Genomic DNA, 13,413 nt, shown 5'->3' with positions numbered 1-13,413 from the left:
CCTTGTTTTATTAAGTAGGCAATGGGTACTAGCTCATGCAGCCAAATTAACTGCAGACATTGAGTGACGTGACGTTGCTGTAACATTTCATACATCAATTAATCAATGATGGAAATATATTTAATATCTGTGATGACGGAACGCAGAACGAATAAAATAAGAATTTTGGAATATTTAATTTAAATCACAGCTTAGTCCTTCCTTAGGTACGTTTTAAACAAAATTACCAAATAATAACGTGATAATATTTGCAAACAGTGATAAGAAAATCTAAGAGATCTCCAAGGATTAGGTAATTACGATCAATTTGCCATAGGTAGCTTTCACTTCTTTGTTTTCCATTCTTTCACTGTACCTATCTTGCAAAATTCAATAGATAAATAAAAAAAAATACTTTATTTAGTCCCAGGTGGACCATGAATAAATTCCTGCCTCTTAGACCTGGCTGATTTTTGACTTAAATTTTTTTTTAAAAGTGAGTACATCATCAAAAAAAAATCATCCTTTTAAGTTCTAGTCTCTGTTGTGTCTACATCTTTCTGGAGAGGTGCTTGAAGTCGAGTATCCAATTTTGAATATAGATCTATTTTATTTATAATAATATAATAATATGACAATGTGGTATTATTTTTCAGATAAATCTTGCACAAAACAGACACCTGTATAAACATGGTGAAAGTATATGCCCTTTTAGTGCTTTACAAAGGAATCAACAATGCCTCTATTCTCAAATCAGCATATGATTTGCAAAGCTTTAGTTTCTTCCAAAGAAGTTCAGTTCAGGAGTTCATGACATTTGTTAGCAAAACCATGGTGGAAAGAACACAGCAGGCATCAAGACAGTCAGTCAAAGAAGGGGAATACATGTTACAAGTGTATGTGAGGGCTGACAATTTGGCTGGAGTATTGATTTCAGACCACGAGTATCCAAACAGAGTGGCTCACACATTGATTACAAAAACTCTTGATGAGTTCTCAGCTGTGGTACCTGCAGCAAATTGGCCAACAGCTAATGAAAATTCTGTAGACTTCCCAGCTCTCCATCAGCACTTGGCCAAATACCAGAACCCAAGAGAAGCTGATGCTTTGACAAAAATACAAAATGATCTTGATGAGACAAAGATAATTTTACATGACACAATAAAAGCAGTGTTAGAAAGAGGTGAGAAATTAGATGATTTGGTTGAGAAGTCAAACAGTTTGTCGATGCACAGTAAAGCATTTTACAAGACTGCACGCAAAACAAACAGTTGTTGCTCGTATTGAGTCAATGTGCGTGAATCTTTGACTAGCCATATTATACAGAAGGAATTTTATTATACTGTTTCTTGTTTTATGTATTTACGTGACTTAAAGCCCAACTATACATATGTTGGATCAGACATTACTTTGTGCTGTAGGAAAGTAGTACTTATGCAGCAATATTAAAAGGTCTAAAGCAAAATGACATAGATTGATTCAACCAAACATAAAATGTTCCTTATCTTCTGTTAAACGTTTTTGCTCTGAATGCAGATAAAAATAAAATATTTACTTAAGTGTAACTGCATGTTGAAATAATTGTATATGAAAGGGCCTCACATATATGTGCATTGAATGAGTTAGTAAGGAGTTCATAAGTATATGAAATTTTCTCAATAGATGATTATTTTGTATTTATAGAATATAAATGTTGTATATCTTTGTGTAATTTTTGTTAGGATGTCTAAGAGTGTAACACAATTTGGGCTATCACAATAATCTGAAAGTTGACCAGTATACAGAGGTTCTTTATTAATGATGTAGCTATTTTAGGTTTATCCAATTTAACTTAAAAAATGAAGCAGTATAAATATTATTTAAAATTAAAATAAAGATTGGTTGTTGTTTAGAAAGCTTGAGAAGAACAAACTTACAAAATATGTCTGTTAATTAGTGGGAAGGCCTATAAGACGTTATGGGATATTAAGTAATAATTACATAGGTAAATCAAGATTACCTACAAATATGTAATAATTGTGCCTAACCATAACTTAATGTAGAATTTGAATTTCATCCAAATTCTGTCTTATTGTTGAGACAGGGATAACTTGATTATAAAAGCAAGTATCATTCCTACTACAATATGCTAATGTTACCTAGATGCAGTATTGGAACAGAAGCAATAGAGAAATTAGTTGATACTTAGATAGTGAGCTAGAAATCTGTGTTCATCGCTTGCCTGGGGGCTTTTATGTACCTATTAGTTAATATTCAGACTTACATACATACATATAATGACGTCTTTATCCCTTATGGGGTCTTTATCCAAACTTTTGTTATATTATAGAAATTTGGACATCATAGGAATATGGCAGGGTAAAATTCTATTTACTAGCATTTTCTGTGTTTATCTAGAAATAAAAACAATTTTTTCAGTTGTAGAAGAAATTATGATGTCACGGCACCATTTAAAAACAAACCTTTCTATGCGTGTTCCCGGTTGCACCCTCTACTGTAATTCTTTTGGGCCCGGGGTCCACCTAAATGAAATTCAGCTGTATCTAAAGGTAAATAGTAACAGTGTTGCTAAAGCATCATAAATTACGCTATTTTTGGTGTTAAAATAAACACGTGTAAACATTCCTTCATATGCAATTTTGCAGCTGTCTATTTATATTATATTTGTGTGAAAAATATAATAAAATATAGACACATTGTTAAAATTAATTGATATTTAAAAAAATGTTTAGTTTTCCTGCTTAGTAAATATACGACAAGATTTGATCTTATTTTAAATTTGACTCTTAGATTTGATATTATATTTTGTGATGTTTTATAAAAAAAATTAAAACATGGATTTCAATGAAATGTTAACATCACTGCTAATTTATAAAACATTACAAGTTATATCTTATCTTCGAAACTATATAATGAAACAAATTTGACTTTGAGCATACACGTGGTCTTCATTTCTTCTCAATATGCTATGGTTTGCGTAAAGAAAACAATTCTATAATTTCTGCCTAGGAATATTCATGTATAATTATGTATACTACTTTTGTTATATTCGTTTGAGAGATTATGAATATATAAAAAAACAGTATTTGAATTTGTAATGAATTAGAAAAAAAAAAGAGATGAATAATGTATGGCTATTGCTTCGTGGTGTATTCGTCAAATAAATATTGATATTTACTGTTAAAATATTTTTTTGTTATCCTGTAAAAAGATTAGACAATCTTATAATTTCGCCTTTTCTGAGATATTGAATAAAAAGGGTTCTCAAGTTTACTACCTTTTGTTGCCTTCATAAGGCTCTTAAAATAATGACGCCATATTTTATACATAGGTTAATTTTTACATGCGATGGCATTGTGCGAAAAAAAATGGGGTCAAGTTAAATAAAAGGCAGGTGGAAATAAAAATACATATATTAATTACATCAATATTCAATTACAGCCAACATAACTATGTAGGTTACAATAATAAAAATATACCTATATAATTTCAATTGAAACAAAATAAATAATAAAAACAAGGTATTTTTATTTCTTATTAGTAAAACCTATTTCTAAAAATCATTGACTACAAGAAGGTTGCGTCTGCGGAATCCAGGTAACATTCTTTAAAACAATCCAGCTACAAGCAAGGAGCTCACTTATAGTAATAGTATTATTATGGAATTTACTCGTTAATTCTAATTAATTAATAATGAGTAGGAGTGGCGATCTCACCTGCACAGATAAGAATATATACACAAAAATACCCAAATCTGTAATTATTATAAATTGAGATAAACGTTGTAAAGATTTATGTTATACAATAAAGTTTTAATACATCTGCAACAAGTGTCACTTTCGTCTTTAGACTGCTGAGAGAACTGAGACTTCAACAATTTCAACCTTAAGTTTATTCAAATTCACTACAGTAGCTAGCGCCTACACCAAACGACACTCGTGGTAGCCGAGCAGATTATGAGTTAAGGCTCATTAAGGTCTTTGGGTAGCGACATATACCTGCTACTATTTCAGATACAATCGTATACACCGTAGGTTTGTAACATCATTCTATACCCATAGAGTTTCACTTTTGTATACAGAACCTAACAGCAAATCCAGCCTTATGCTTATAATGAGTTTGTATAAATGGAGATTCTTTTTTTCTAGATACTAATCAGTACATAAATAATAACAAATATTTTAAAGTTGTGTGTCAACTGTGTGCAGAGGTTATCGCCACTCATATAACCTAAATAGAAGGGAAATGGTTTTACACAGTTACAGAATACCTAAATAGAATCTTTTTGCTGCTAATTTTTTTTGGCATCAAGCAATGGAACAGAAGTTTAGACAAGAAACTTAAGCTTTGGAATAGACGACCAGTGAGATTGTGATGTTGAGTAGATTTTATTTTTAGAAGTTTACCTACCATCTGCTGTAATATCATAGGTAACTACTTGGCACAAAACCCTAAGTAATTTAAAAGGGCAATCTTCGTTATTATTGGTAGCCATCTAAACTAGATCTTTCAGTCATATCAAGACTGTTCGATATGTCTACCCCGGTATAACGACGTGATATACCGATGTATGAATGTATCAATAGCCCTTAGGCGTATCAGGGCGCCAGGTCTTCATTGAAAGAGTTGGTTTAGGCCACGTAAGGTTCTACATGGTAATACTTCTAACTATTTTTATTCATGGTTTAGAAAGATCGTTGTCAAACTTGACTCATTAGATCTTCAGAGTAAGTTGAAATGAATGCGACAATTTTTATTTATCTCACTGGTAAGATAACAATAGCATCATGAATGCTTAACACAAAAAGAAGTATAATACAATAAAATATTAGTCAAATAAAAGACATCGAAATGTAGAGATACATTGTAATAAATACAATAGTGAAGGCAGTTCTACAGAAGGATACACTAATTGCAAACGTATAAATGCCCTTTATTTTCCACACGAAAAATAACTTTTAATATATTCTTTATTTTATTTTTCGCGCTACTTAAAATTATGATTCAATGATAAAGAGATTTCACTATTAGAGTCATACAATATATCTCTTTTCATCCAACACCAAAGTGTTTCTTTAATTTCTATGCACTAATTATATTTAAAATATGTTACAATGTTCCCTTTGTTATTTTTCAATAAGTGCTATTGAATCACTTACATCAAAGAAAATTGTTTTTGTTTAAAATTGACTGGGCACAGAAAATTTAACTCAAAATCCACCTTCGCAAAATCAGTCTTTCCGAAAAAGTACTGAGACAACGATCGTATGCATCGATTTTAAATTTTACAGTACAGGCCGAAATGCAATAAATCAATTCCTTCGAAGGCAGGGTGTAAAGTTTATTATCATCAACATTATGATACATATATTAAATACATATAAACGTTCAAAAACCTACCGTTGATATATTGACCGAATGCATAGGTACTAAGCGCGTTACCTAAATGTAGACAGGGTCTCTACAGGTTTGGGAAGCCATGAAAAGCCTGCGATTACTAACAATTATTTATTTTTATCAAAAGATTCACACTTGTGATGCAAAGGAAATCAATTAAAAAAATACAAATTAAAACATTACAATCCATGATTAAATAAATTTTACGCCTAAATAATTTTTATCTTCGATTCAATGAAGAGTCGAAATACCACTGAACGACATGACGCTGTTTGTATAATTTAATACTCTTATGTAATAAAAGAATAATTTAATATAGACTCTACTTTGATAACAATGTAACAATTAAAAATAATTGTAATTATAAATGCCTTTTCACGTAGCCAAATAGAAACTTAATTGTTAAATAAATCATACCAGTCATCCAACCGCAGCGGACGCATTCTCGACGCTCTACTCGTACAAGTGAGAACTATGATGTAGCTGTACGCAGCAAGTGTATCAAGTATACATATTGCTTTACATAAGTCATTATGCATCACCACCGACATGATTCCCTTAACCTACTTACACATTATAAAAGGCATCCTTTGATACAAATTATTCATCATCGAAATCAGCAAATCAGTTTTAATCTTTACAAGAAAAAAATATCTACTATGAATCACGACACAAGCAACGTAACAGTTCAATCGGCGATCACTAGACACAAATACGATATAGTTTTTACATCAAATGGCCACCGGTCACACACTACGTTTTATACCCGGGAACTTTGTACTAATAAGGGGTTGGGTGACACTACGGCTTATTAAACAGACTCTGCCGAGGATGACGGTCGAACTTGGTGTTCACTCAATCGGCGTTTGAGTCTGTGAAAGTTGTTCGAGCATTTTATCCAGATTATTTGTTTCTCGATTCACTTGTTTGGGACGTAGATCTTTTTGGATCGGAAGTCATAGACTTTGCGGCAGAAGAGGACCAGTTCCGGGGAGACGGTAGCGGGCAGCTTGGTGTCGTTGGGCTCCAGCGCGGGACTCATTTCGCTGGCCGGCATCGGCGGGACGATAGAGGGCGCCACCCGGATGCCTTCTTCAGTTGCTTTTAGCCGTTTCCTGTAACTGTAACAAGAATCAAATATTTAATTTTATAATGAAATGTATTATTAATATTGGCGGCGGTACGTAACATTGAGCTTGTGTCTTTTAAATTTTTAGATTTAAATTTTAATGAAGACAATTAAAAATTAAATTTAATAAAAATATCTATAATTTAACATTTACTGGTTGAAAGCTTCAATATACAGAACATAATACTTCTACTCCTTTTAGAATGCCTTCCACTCCAGAATTAAAGTAGTCACCGAATAACGACTTAGCACCACCCATACCCACATAGGCCGTTCGTTTCACAAGTTCTGCCAAAAAATATCTCTCTTTGCGGTTCGTTTTTTTTCATGCCCGGAATTCGAATCTGGGAACTTTTGTGTCACAAGCAAGCAAGCACACTACCGCTGCTTCACAAAGGCTGCCTGAGCCTGAAGAAACAACAAACAAAATACGTACCGGCAGTACTCATTGTATCGCAGCACGTAGCATTTATCTTCAATGCAGGCCACAGAGTTGGCGTCGCGGTGCCGAGACGCGAACACTTCATCAGGCGCGTCTGCCGGCTGTCTTCCGTGCTCTGTGTGCTCCGGCCGGTAGTACCATACCAGCGATACCATCATTTCTCCTGAAAAGGGTAATAAGTTATTAAAATGAACTTATTTCCTCAGAGCAGATTTGATGCATTGATGGCATCACATCACGTCGCAAGTGCGTGCAGAGACTGACTGAAATAAAAAGTGTAGACTTTTACAACATTGTAGAATATGGCCAATTACTACGGAACTCTCAAAACAATTAAAAAGACGATTTTAGTTTAACATTTGTAAGACGGCCTCTGTGGCGCAGCGGTAGTACGCCTGTGACATCGGAGGTCCCGGGTTCGAATCCCGGCCAGGGCATGATGAGAAAAGATCTTTTTCTGATCTGCCTGGGACTTGGATGTTTGTCTATATAAGTATTTATTATAAAATATAGCATCGTTGAGTTAGTATCTCGTAACACAAGTCTCGAACTTACTTCGAGGCTAACTCAATCAGTGTAATTTGTCCCGTATATATTTATTATTTAATTATTTATTTGTATTTTCTCAAGTCCCAAGATTATCAGCACGAAATCTCTGCGGGATACGCTGCCCCCACTAGTGACGATTATCATACTATTTTCCTTAAAGAGTCACTTACCATCATCAGGGTTCTCCCACAGACTAGCGACCCTGGCCACGAAAGGCTGCGCCCGCGCCAGCGAGGCCCGCAGCAGCACGCAGTCGCCGCGCGCCACGCTGTCGCCGCTCGCGTGCGTCATGCGCGGCCAGCAGCGCGCCGTGCGGTCCAGGCGGGAGTCGTTCTGTGTCACAACGAATGCAGCGTTAGGTATCGCGATTTCTTTTACGATATGTACTTTAAGTTGACACACGAAGGCGGATCTTCTCCATCAGTTGTATTATCTCAATTTTCGAGGACCCCTAAATAATTATGTGGTTGTCCGTTCCATAGTATGTGAATGTGAATGAATTAAATGAATTTAATTTACATCTTCAGTAATATATTATAGAAAATAAAAAGTGATTACTTGATATACACACACACATACACATGGTCACGTCTATATCCCTTGCAGGGTAGACAGAGCCAACAGTCTTGAAAAGACTGAATGGCCATGTTCAGTTATTTGGCTTAATGATAGAATTGAGATTCAAATAGTGACAGGTTGCTAGCCCATCGCCTAAAAGAAGAATCCCAAGTTTATAAGCCTATTCCTTAGTCGCCTTTTACGACATCCATGGGAAAGAGATGGAGTGGTCTTATTCTTTTTTGTAATGGTGCCGGGAACCATACGGCACTACTTGATATAGTAAAGAATAATTCACGATTACTTGATATAGTATAGAATAATTCACGTTTTTCCATGTCTTATAATTTCTCTATAAAATGGTAGAAGTTTAAAAGTATGTAACTCACATTGAGGTAGACCTTAGACACATAGTGTTCTCCGTCGAAGCTCCAGCCGTTGCTCCACCGCGGCGGCGGGCGCGGCGCCAGCGCGAGCGGCGCGGGCGGCAGCGCGGGCCGGCGGCTGCGGCGCGCCGCCACGCTGTGTCGCCGGCGCCGCGCCCGCCGCCCGCCGCCCGTCACGGGGCACGGGCTCGCACACGCGTCCTCCGCCACCAACACAGCATCGTCCGTCTTTATCGCCGGCCGCTTCGACACTAGCAACTTCACCACCTTCTCCACATTCTTACTCTTCTGCTCCCCGCTCAGTTTGCAACGCTTCTGTCGCTCTATCTTCTCCACAGGCTTCTCTTCGTCCTCTTTTACATCGCTGTCTCGCCTCTCTATACTCTCGACCGTTCGGTTGTCTATGACCTCTACCATTTCGGGTGTATCAGGTCTCTTCGATTTGGATTTTGCCTTTACTTTGTCTGCGACAACATTATCGATTATAATACTATCACTATTTGCGTCTTTAACACTATCACTATGCACGGATGAAACGACCGCATCCGTAGTAATTTTTCCACTTGATTTCTCATCACTCGAGCACACACTTGCTTTCTTATCATCCTTTAAGCTTGTGTTTGAGGTGGATGACTTTAATACTGATTTTGAATTGTGTGTTATCTTTGAATCGATATTTTCTACTTTGCACGCATTCTTGTATGCTAATTTCTTTCCTAAAAGTTGACTCACGGCCGCAATCGTATTCGGTCGAACGCCATTCGAGGTAGCATTTTCAACAACATTATTGTTGATATTCAATGTTTTCTTCGCACAAGTCTGCGTCAGATTTTCATTTGGTGTTAGGAACAATTCAGCAGGATTGAGTTCAGTATCCGACGCGTACCCTTTTGAATCAGCTCTGTCTATACTGTTTTTTCTTATTAAGTTGTCAAGAAGTAATGCACTTTTCGTTTTCGGTTTCATATGTACCGGTTCATCCGCCATGGCCGCCACATTCTTCAGCCTAGGATCTTCTTCCTGTTCCAAGAGTACTTTCTTAGCCCGTGGACCATTTGCTGTACTTTCCAACTTTCGTTTTAATGTTTTCTTTTCAGATGGCGGTGTTTTGGTTGTCCTTTTAATTGGTGATGCTCTCTTTTTAGTTTCCTTGGTTTGCTTTTTGGGTTCGGTTGTTTCCGGCCGAATATCAGTTTGTTCTCCGGACACTTTCCTCCGCTTTTGCAATTTCACGTGCTCTCCAATGCCGTTGGTTTTACAACTATCTTCCAATTGGGTGTCTTTCATATCAATCTCTAATTTAGGTCTGGAATATCTCCGTTTCACGGCTTTGGCAGAATCTGCGACTTCTTGCGTCTCTAAAACCGCTGTGCAGTTGTGTTCTCTCAGAGCCTGCGCGTCGGGTTTCCGCGATAAAGCGTTGGTGGGACCCTCGTTTTCTTTTTTGATGTCGACTAGAGGTGTTGACCTTTCGTCCGAGGAGGATAGGTCAATAGGCGCGCAAACAACTGGTGATACTTCTAGCACGTCATCGTCTGCGTCACTGTTGTGTGCTGAGGGTTGAGGCGCAGTTAGCAGTAGGCCAGCCGTGTCATCGCCGGCGAGAGATCGACGCGCCATTTCTTTTCCAAGTCTGGCGCGGCGCGGAGCTACGGGTGGTGGTTGAGGCGCGCATACTCCAGCAGAGCCTCGGGCCGGCGAAGGAGGCCCTAGAGCTTCAGCGGGTCCGGGCATATCGCAGCGTCGTTTGTCCCGGGCCTCGTAGAGTTCACGCTTTGGCGACGCGCCGCCGATGGCCGGCAGCAGACACGGTCGCGGTGCGTCCGCTGCGGCCGGTGGTTCCGGCTCTAGCGGCGGATCCTACAAATAAGTATATATGTAAGATACTGTTAAATTATAAAACGATTTAAAATTTTTGGTGTCGTTTCATAAATAAATTCTAACCGCGTTTTCTGCATAATGATTTTCCTTACACTAAGCTCTCTTATTCCATTTTCGTTGTTGACACTGTAATTTGCATATGAGGTCAGTTTACCTGTAAAGGTTTGGATATTACACGGGAGTGTACTACGTGTATAAACCTGAGTTAGCCAATACTAGATCTTGGTCATAAACGCACCACGGGCTTCTCTCTAGAGGGGTGAGGATGTAACCGGGGTTATCTTTAGGAGGCAGCAGAAAATTATTGACTTTTTCTTTCGTTGTCTTTTCATTTTTCCGAACATACGTTTCAACGAGCTTCTTTTATTCCTTTTTCATTATTGATACAGGTGTTACTTGCACCATTATTGTTTTCTTAAAACGGGTATGCATTAAGAGGCTTATTTGCAGAAAATTATGGAGGTCAGACTTTGGGATTCGCTGCGTAACCTAATATGGCTAAGTGAGGGATAATGAAATCAGAAGATTAATACGTTACCTTGCCGCTGCCGTGCGTATCGGGCACGTCGAGCGCGCACGCCCGCACCTTCGCTCGGAAGGCGCCCCCGGGCGGCGCTGGCGCGGAGGGAACGTCCGCCGGGCCGCCACCGGTAGGGGCTTTACCAGTAGCGGGCCCAATAAGGACGTTTTTTGGACACGTGTTCAAAGGGCATGGACATGGTCGGTATTCTGGAACAAAAAATGTGTAATTTGTAGTTGTTTTCTGAGATATTTGCTTATTTTGACATTTTCTTTGTCTAAATTGTGTTTTTTTTTTAAGAATTCTGTTGTGGTGCTAAATATGGGGTGTTTAGTTTAATGTAAATGAAGTAAAAAATCTATTAAGTTTAACTAGAAAGATTAGTCATGCAACTTTCTAAATACCTTAATAAATTGAATATCTATTGACGAAACTACTAAGGATATTATCGGATATCCCATCTCTCTAAGATCTCAGAATTTGAGATTTTCATACATTAAATTTATAGTTTAATATCATTACGACATTCTGGGTTACTTTTTTCTACTAAAGTATTGCGACCTTTCATTACTTTTAAGCCTCTAACAAAAAAAGCCAAGTACATACCCACGTAAGGTATCCTCTGCGGCGAATGCTGGTAGCACGGTGGGGTGCCGAAATACTGCGGTGGGGGATATGGCTCGCTGCCGACACCCACCATCTAGTAAAAGAGTAAATAAGTAAGTATGTAAAAATAAATCTGAAACATATTGTACAATCGATCTTGCTTACAGTAAAGGGTGCGGTCAGGAAGGAGTCGCTTCGTGTAAAAACCTTATTTACCCAATCAAGGATCATGGTGAAAAGGCGTACCCCAAGCTCATCTTGTGACCGGGATTCATGCCATGGGGAAGAAGATGATCATTACCTGGGCATCAGGTTGTGGAGGCGGCATGTGGTAGGGCCCGGGCGGTCTGTAGTAGCGGCCGTAGCATAGCTCCGCTGGGTAGTAGCCGCCGTATTGTTGTAGGACCTGAAACAGAGGGTAACATTAATGGTCAAAAATAAAGTTTAAGCAAAAAATTTTTTAAAGAAAATAAAGTCCTCATTACCACCATGACTGATCGAAGATTAAAACGAGGATTTCTTTTCTTCCTTAAGGGAGGTCTAAGGAATACTATTACATACCTACATACATAATTATAATCACGTGTTTATCCCTTGCGGGTTAGACAGAGTCAACGTTTAGCTGTTTTGGCTTAATAATAGAATTGAGATCAAATAGTGACAGGCTGCTAGCCCATCGCCTAAAAGAAGAATCCCTAATTTATAAGCCTATTCTTTAATCATCTTTTACAAAATCCACGGGCGAGATGGAGTGATACTCTTCCATTTTCTTTTATTGGTGCCGACAAGTTTGATTTTGGAATTATGTAGCCTCTGCCTACACCTTCGGGAAACAGGCGTATTTTTACCTATATCGAACTTTAGGTCTCTTACTCAATCGAATTTTAAATGTTAGAGAAAGAAAACTTACTGGTGGATGCGGCGCGTGATAGTGTGGCGGCGGGTGGTACCGCGCAAGGGCGCGCTCTGCGTCTGCGCCGCTTTCCTTGATGAGCGGCCCGGCTGGCTGGTAGTATCCTGAGACAAAAAAAACACTCACGTTAATTTAGGTCTTAGATAGTATCTAAGGTGTGGGTATAAACACTACTGTACTAAGAATAGAGTCATTATTACTTTGAGAAATAGACTTTCATTTACTCATAAAAATCTTATGAGGATTAGGGATAGGCCGAGGTTATGAATTTCTGCTTGATTATGATCCCTGCAAATAGGTAGTGTCTCTCATTTTTCTTTTTCTCATATTTTTTTTCATTCCTTGAATTTTTCTGAAAGAATTTTGTGAGGCTGGTGGCGATGATTGGAGTAATCATCGCCACCAGCCACACAAAATTCTTATTCGTATTAGTATCGTATCAGTATCGATAAATTGTTAATACGTACCTATATCTATTAGGTATATATCTTACTAGAGGCCGCCCGCGACTTCGTCCGCATGGAAACCCTATCAATCCCGCGGGAACTCTGGGATAAAAAGTAGCCTATGTGTTATTCTGGGTCTTCAGCTACCTACATACCAAATTTCATGGTAATCGGTTCAGTAGTTTTTGCGTGAAAGAGTAACAAACATCCATACATCCATACAAACTTTCGCCTTTATAATAGTAGTAGGTAGGATGGACAGTCAAGCTTATCAGATATTTGTATGGATATAAATGGTGTTTCGCATTTTGCCCGACTTCTCATTGAGAAAGTTTTGTGAGTCACTATGATGTTATCATGCATTGAATGCGTAGCAACAAGATTGCGAAATGACTGCGCAAATATCATACCTATTGTAAGTAAGTAGTATACATAATAAAAATTTGATTAACAAAATAAATCTGTAAACAAAAAGAAATTTAAGATGTTTATCAAAAATAATTATTTTTAACTAAATTGATCTGAATTATAATTTCCATAAACTAAATTGATCTAAATTATAATTTAGATCAATTTAGTTTTCTATCCATGCACCGCTGAGACCAAC

General features: G+C 37.7%; 2 protein-coding genes across 3 annotated transcripts in view; one reads left to right on the top strand and one right to left on the bottom strand.

Moving 5' to 3' along the window:
• The first annotated feature begins 71 nt into the window (after positions 1 to 71).
• On the top strand, positions 72 to 3,503 carry LOC106139700 (synaptobrevin homolog YKT6). Of its 2 annotated transcripts, none has more exons than XM_013341193.2 (2): positions 72 to 206; positions 636 to 3,503. In XM_013341193.2, the coding sequence occupies exon 2, from the start codon at positions 670 to 672 to the stop codon at positions 1,264 to 1,266; it is 597 nt and encodes a 198-aa protein (XP_013196647.1). In that variant the 5' UTR covers positions 72 to 206; positions 636 to 669; the 3' UTR covers positions 1,267 to 3,503. The 2 variants fall into 2 exon arrangements, with proteins under 2 accessions (XP_013196647.1, XP_013196646.1); XM_013341192.2 differs by having other exon boundaries at positions 98 to 292.
• LOC106139699 (uncharacterized) overlaps positions 3,377 to 13,413 on the bottom strand; it is a 170,182-nt gene continuing 160,145 nt past the window's right edge. The window contains exons 5-12 of the mRNA XM_060948240.1: positions 12,358 to 12,464; positions 11,749 to 11,853; positions 11,448 to 11,541; positions 10,860 to 11,050; positions 8,444 to 10,300; positions 7,667 to 7,829; positions 6,942 to 7,110; positions 3,377 to 6,497 (exon numbers count right to left, since the gene is read on the bottom strand). Coding sequence (XP_060804223.1) covers positions 6,296 to 6,497; positions 6,942 to 7,110; positions 7,667 to 7,829; positions 8,444 to 10,300; positions 10,860 to 11,050; positions 11,448 to 11,541; positions 11,749 to 11,853; positions 12,358 to 12,464 — 2,888 coding nt within the window. The 3' untranslated portion in view covers positions 3,377 to 6,295. The remainder of the gene's footprint in view (positions 6,498 to 6,941; positions 7,111 to 7,666; positions 7,830 to 8,443; positions 10,301 to 10,859; positions 11,051 to 11,447; positions 11,542 to 11,748; positions 11,854 to 12,357; positions 12,465 to 13,413) is intronic.

This window comes from Amyelois transitella, chromosome 15 (assembly GCF_032362555.1).
Source record: "Amyelois transitella isolate CPQ chromosome 15, ilAmyTran1.1, whole genome shotgun sequence".
Lineage (NCBI taxonomy): Eukaryota > Metazoa > Arthropoda > Insecta > Lepidoptera > Pyralidae > Amyelois > Amyelois transitella.
This window is presented reverse-complemented; position numbering and strand designations above follow the sequence as displayed.

Bases quoted from the DNA above. Each gene is read 5' to 3' on its own strand.
- LOC106139700 (XM_013341193.2), top strand. From the start codon at position 670: ATGGTGAAAGTATATGCCCTTTTAGTGCTTTACAAAGGAATCAACAAT.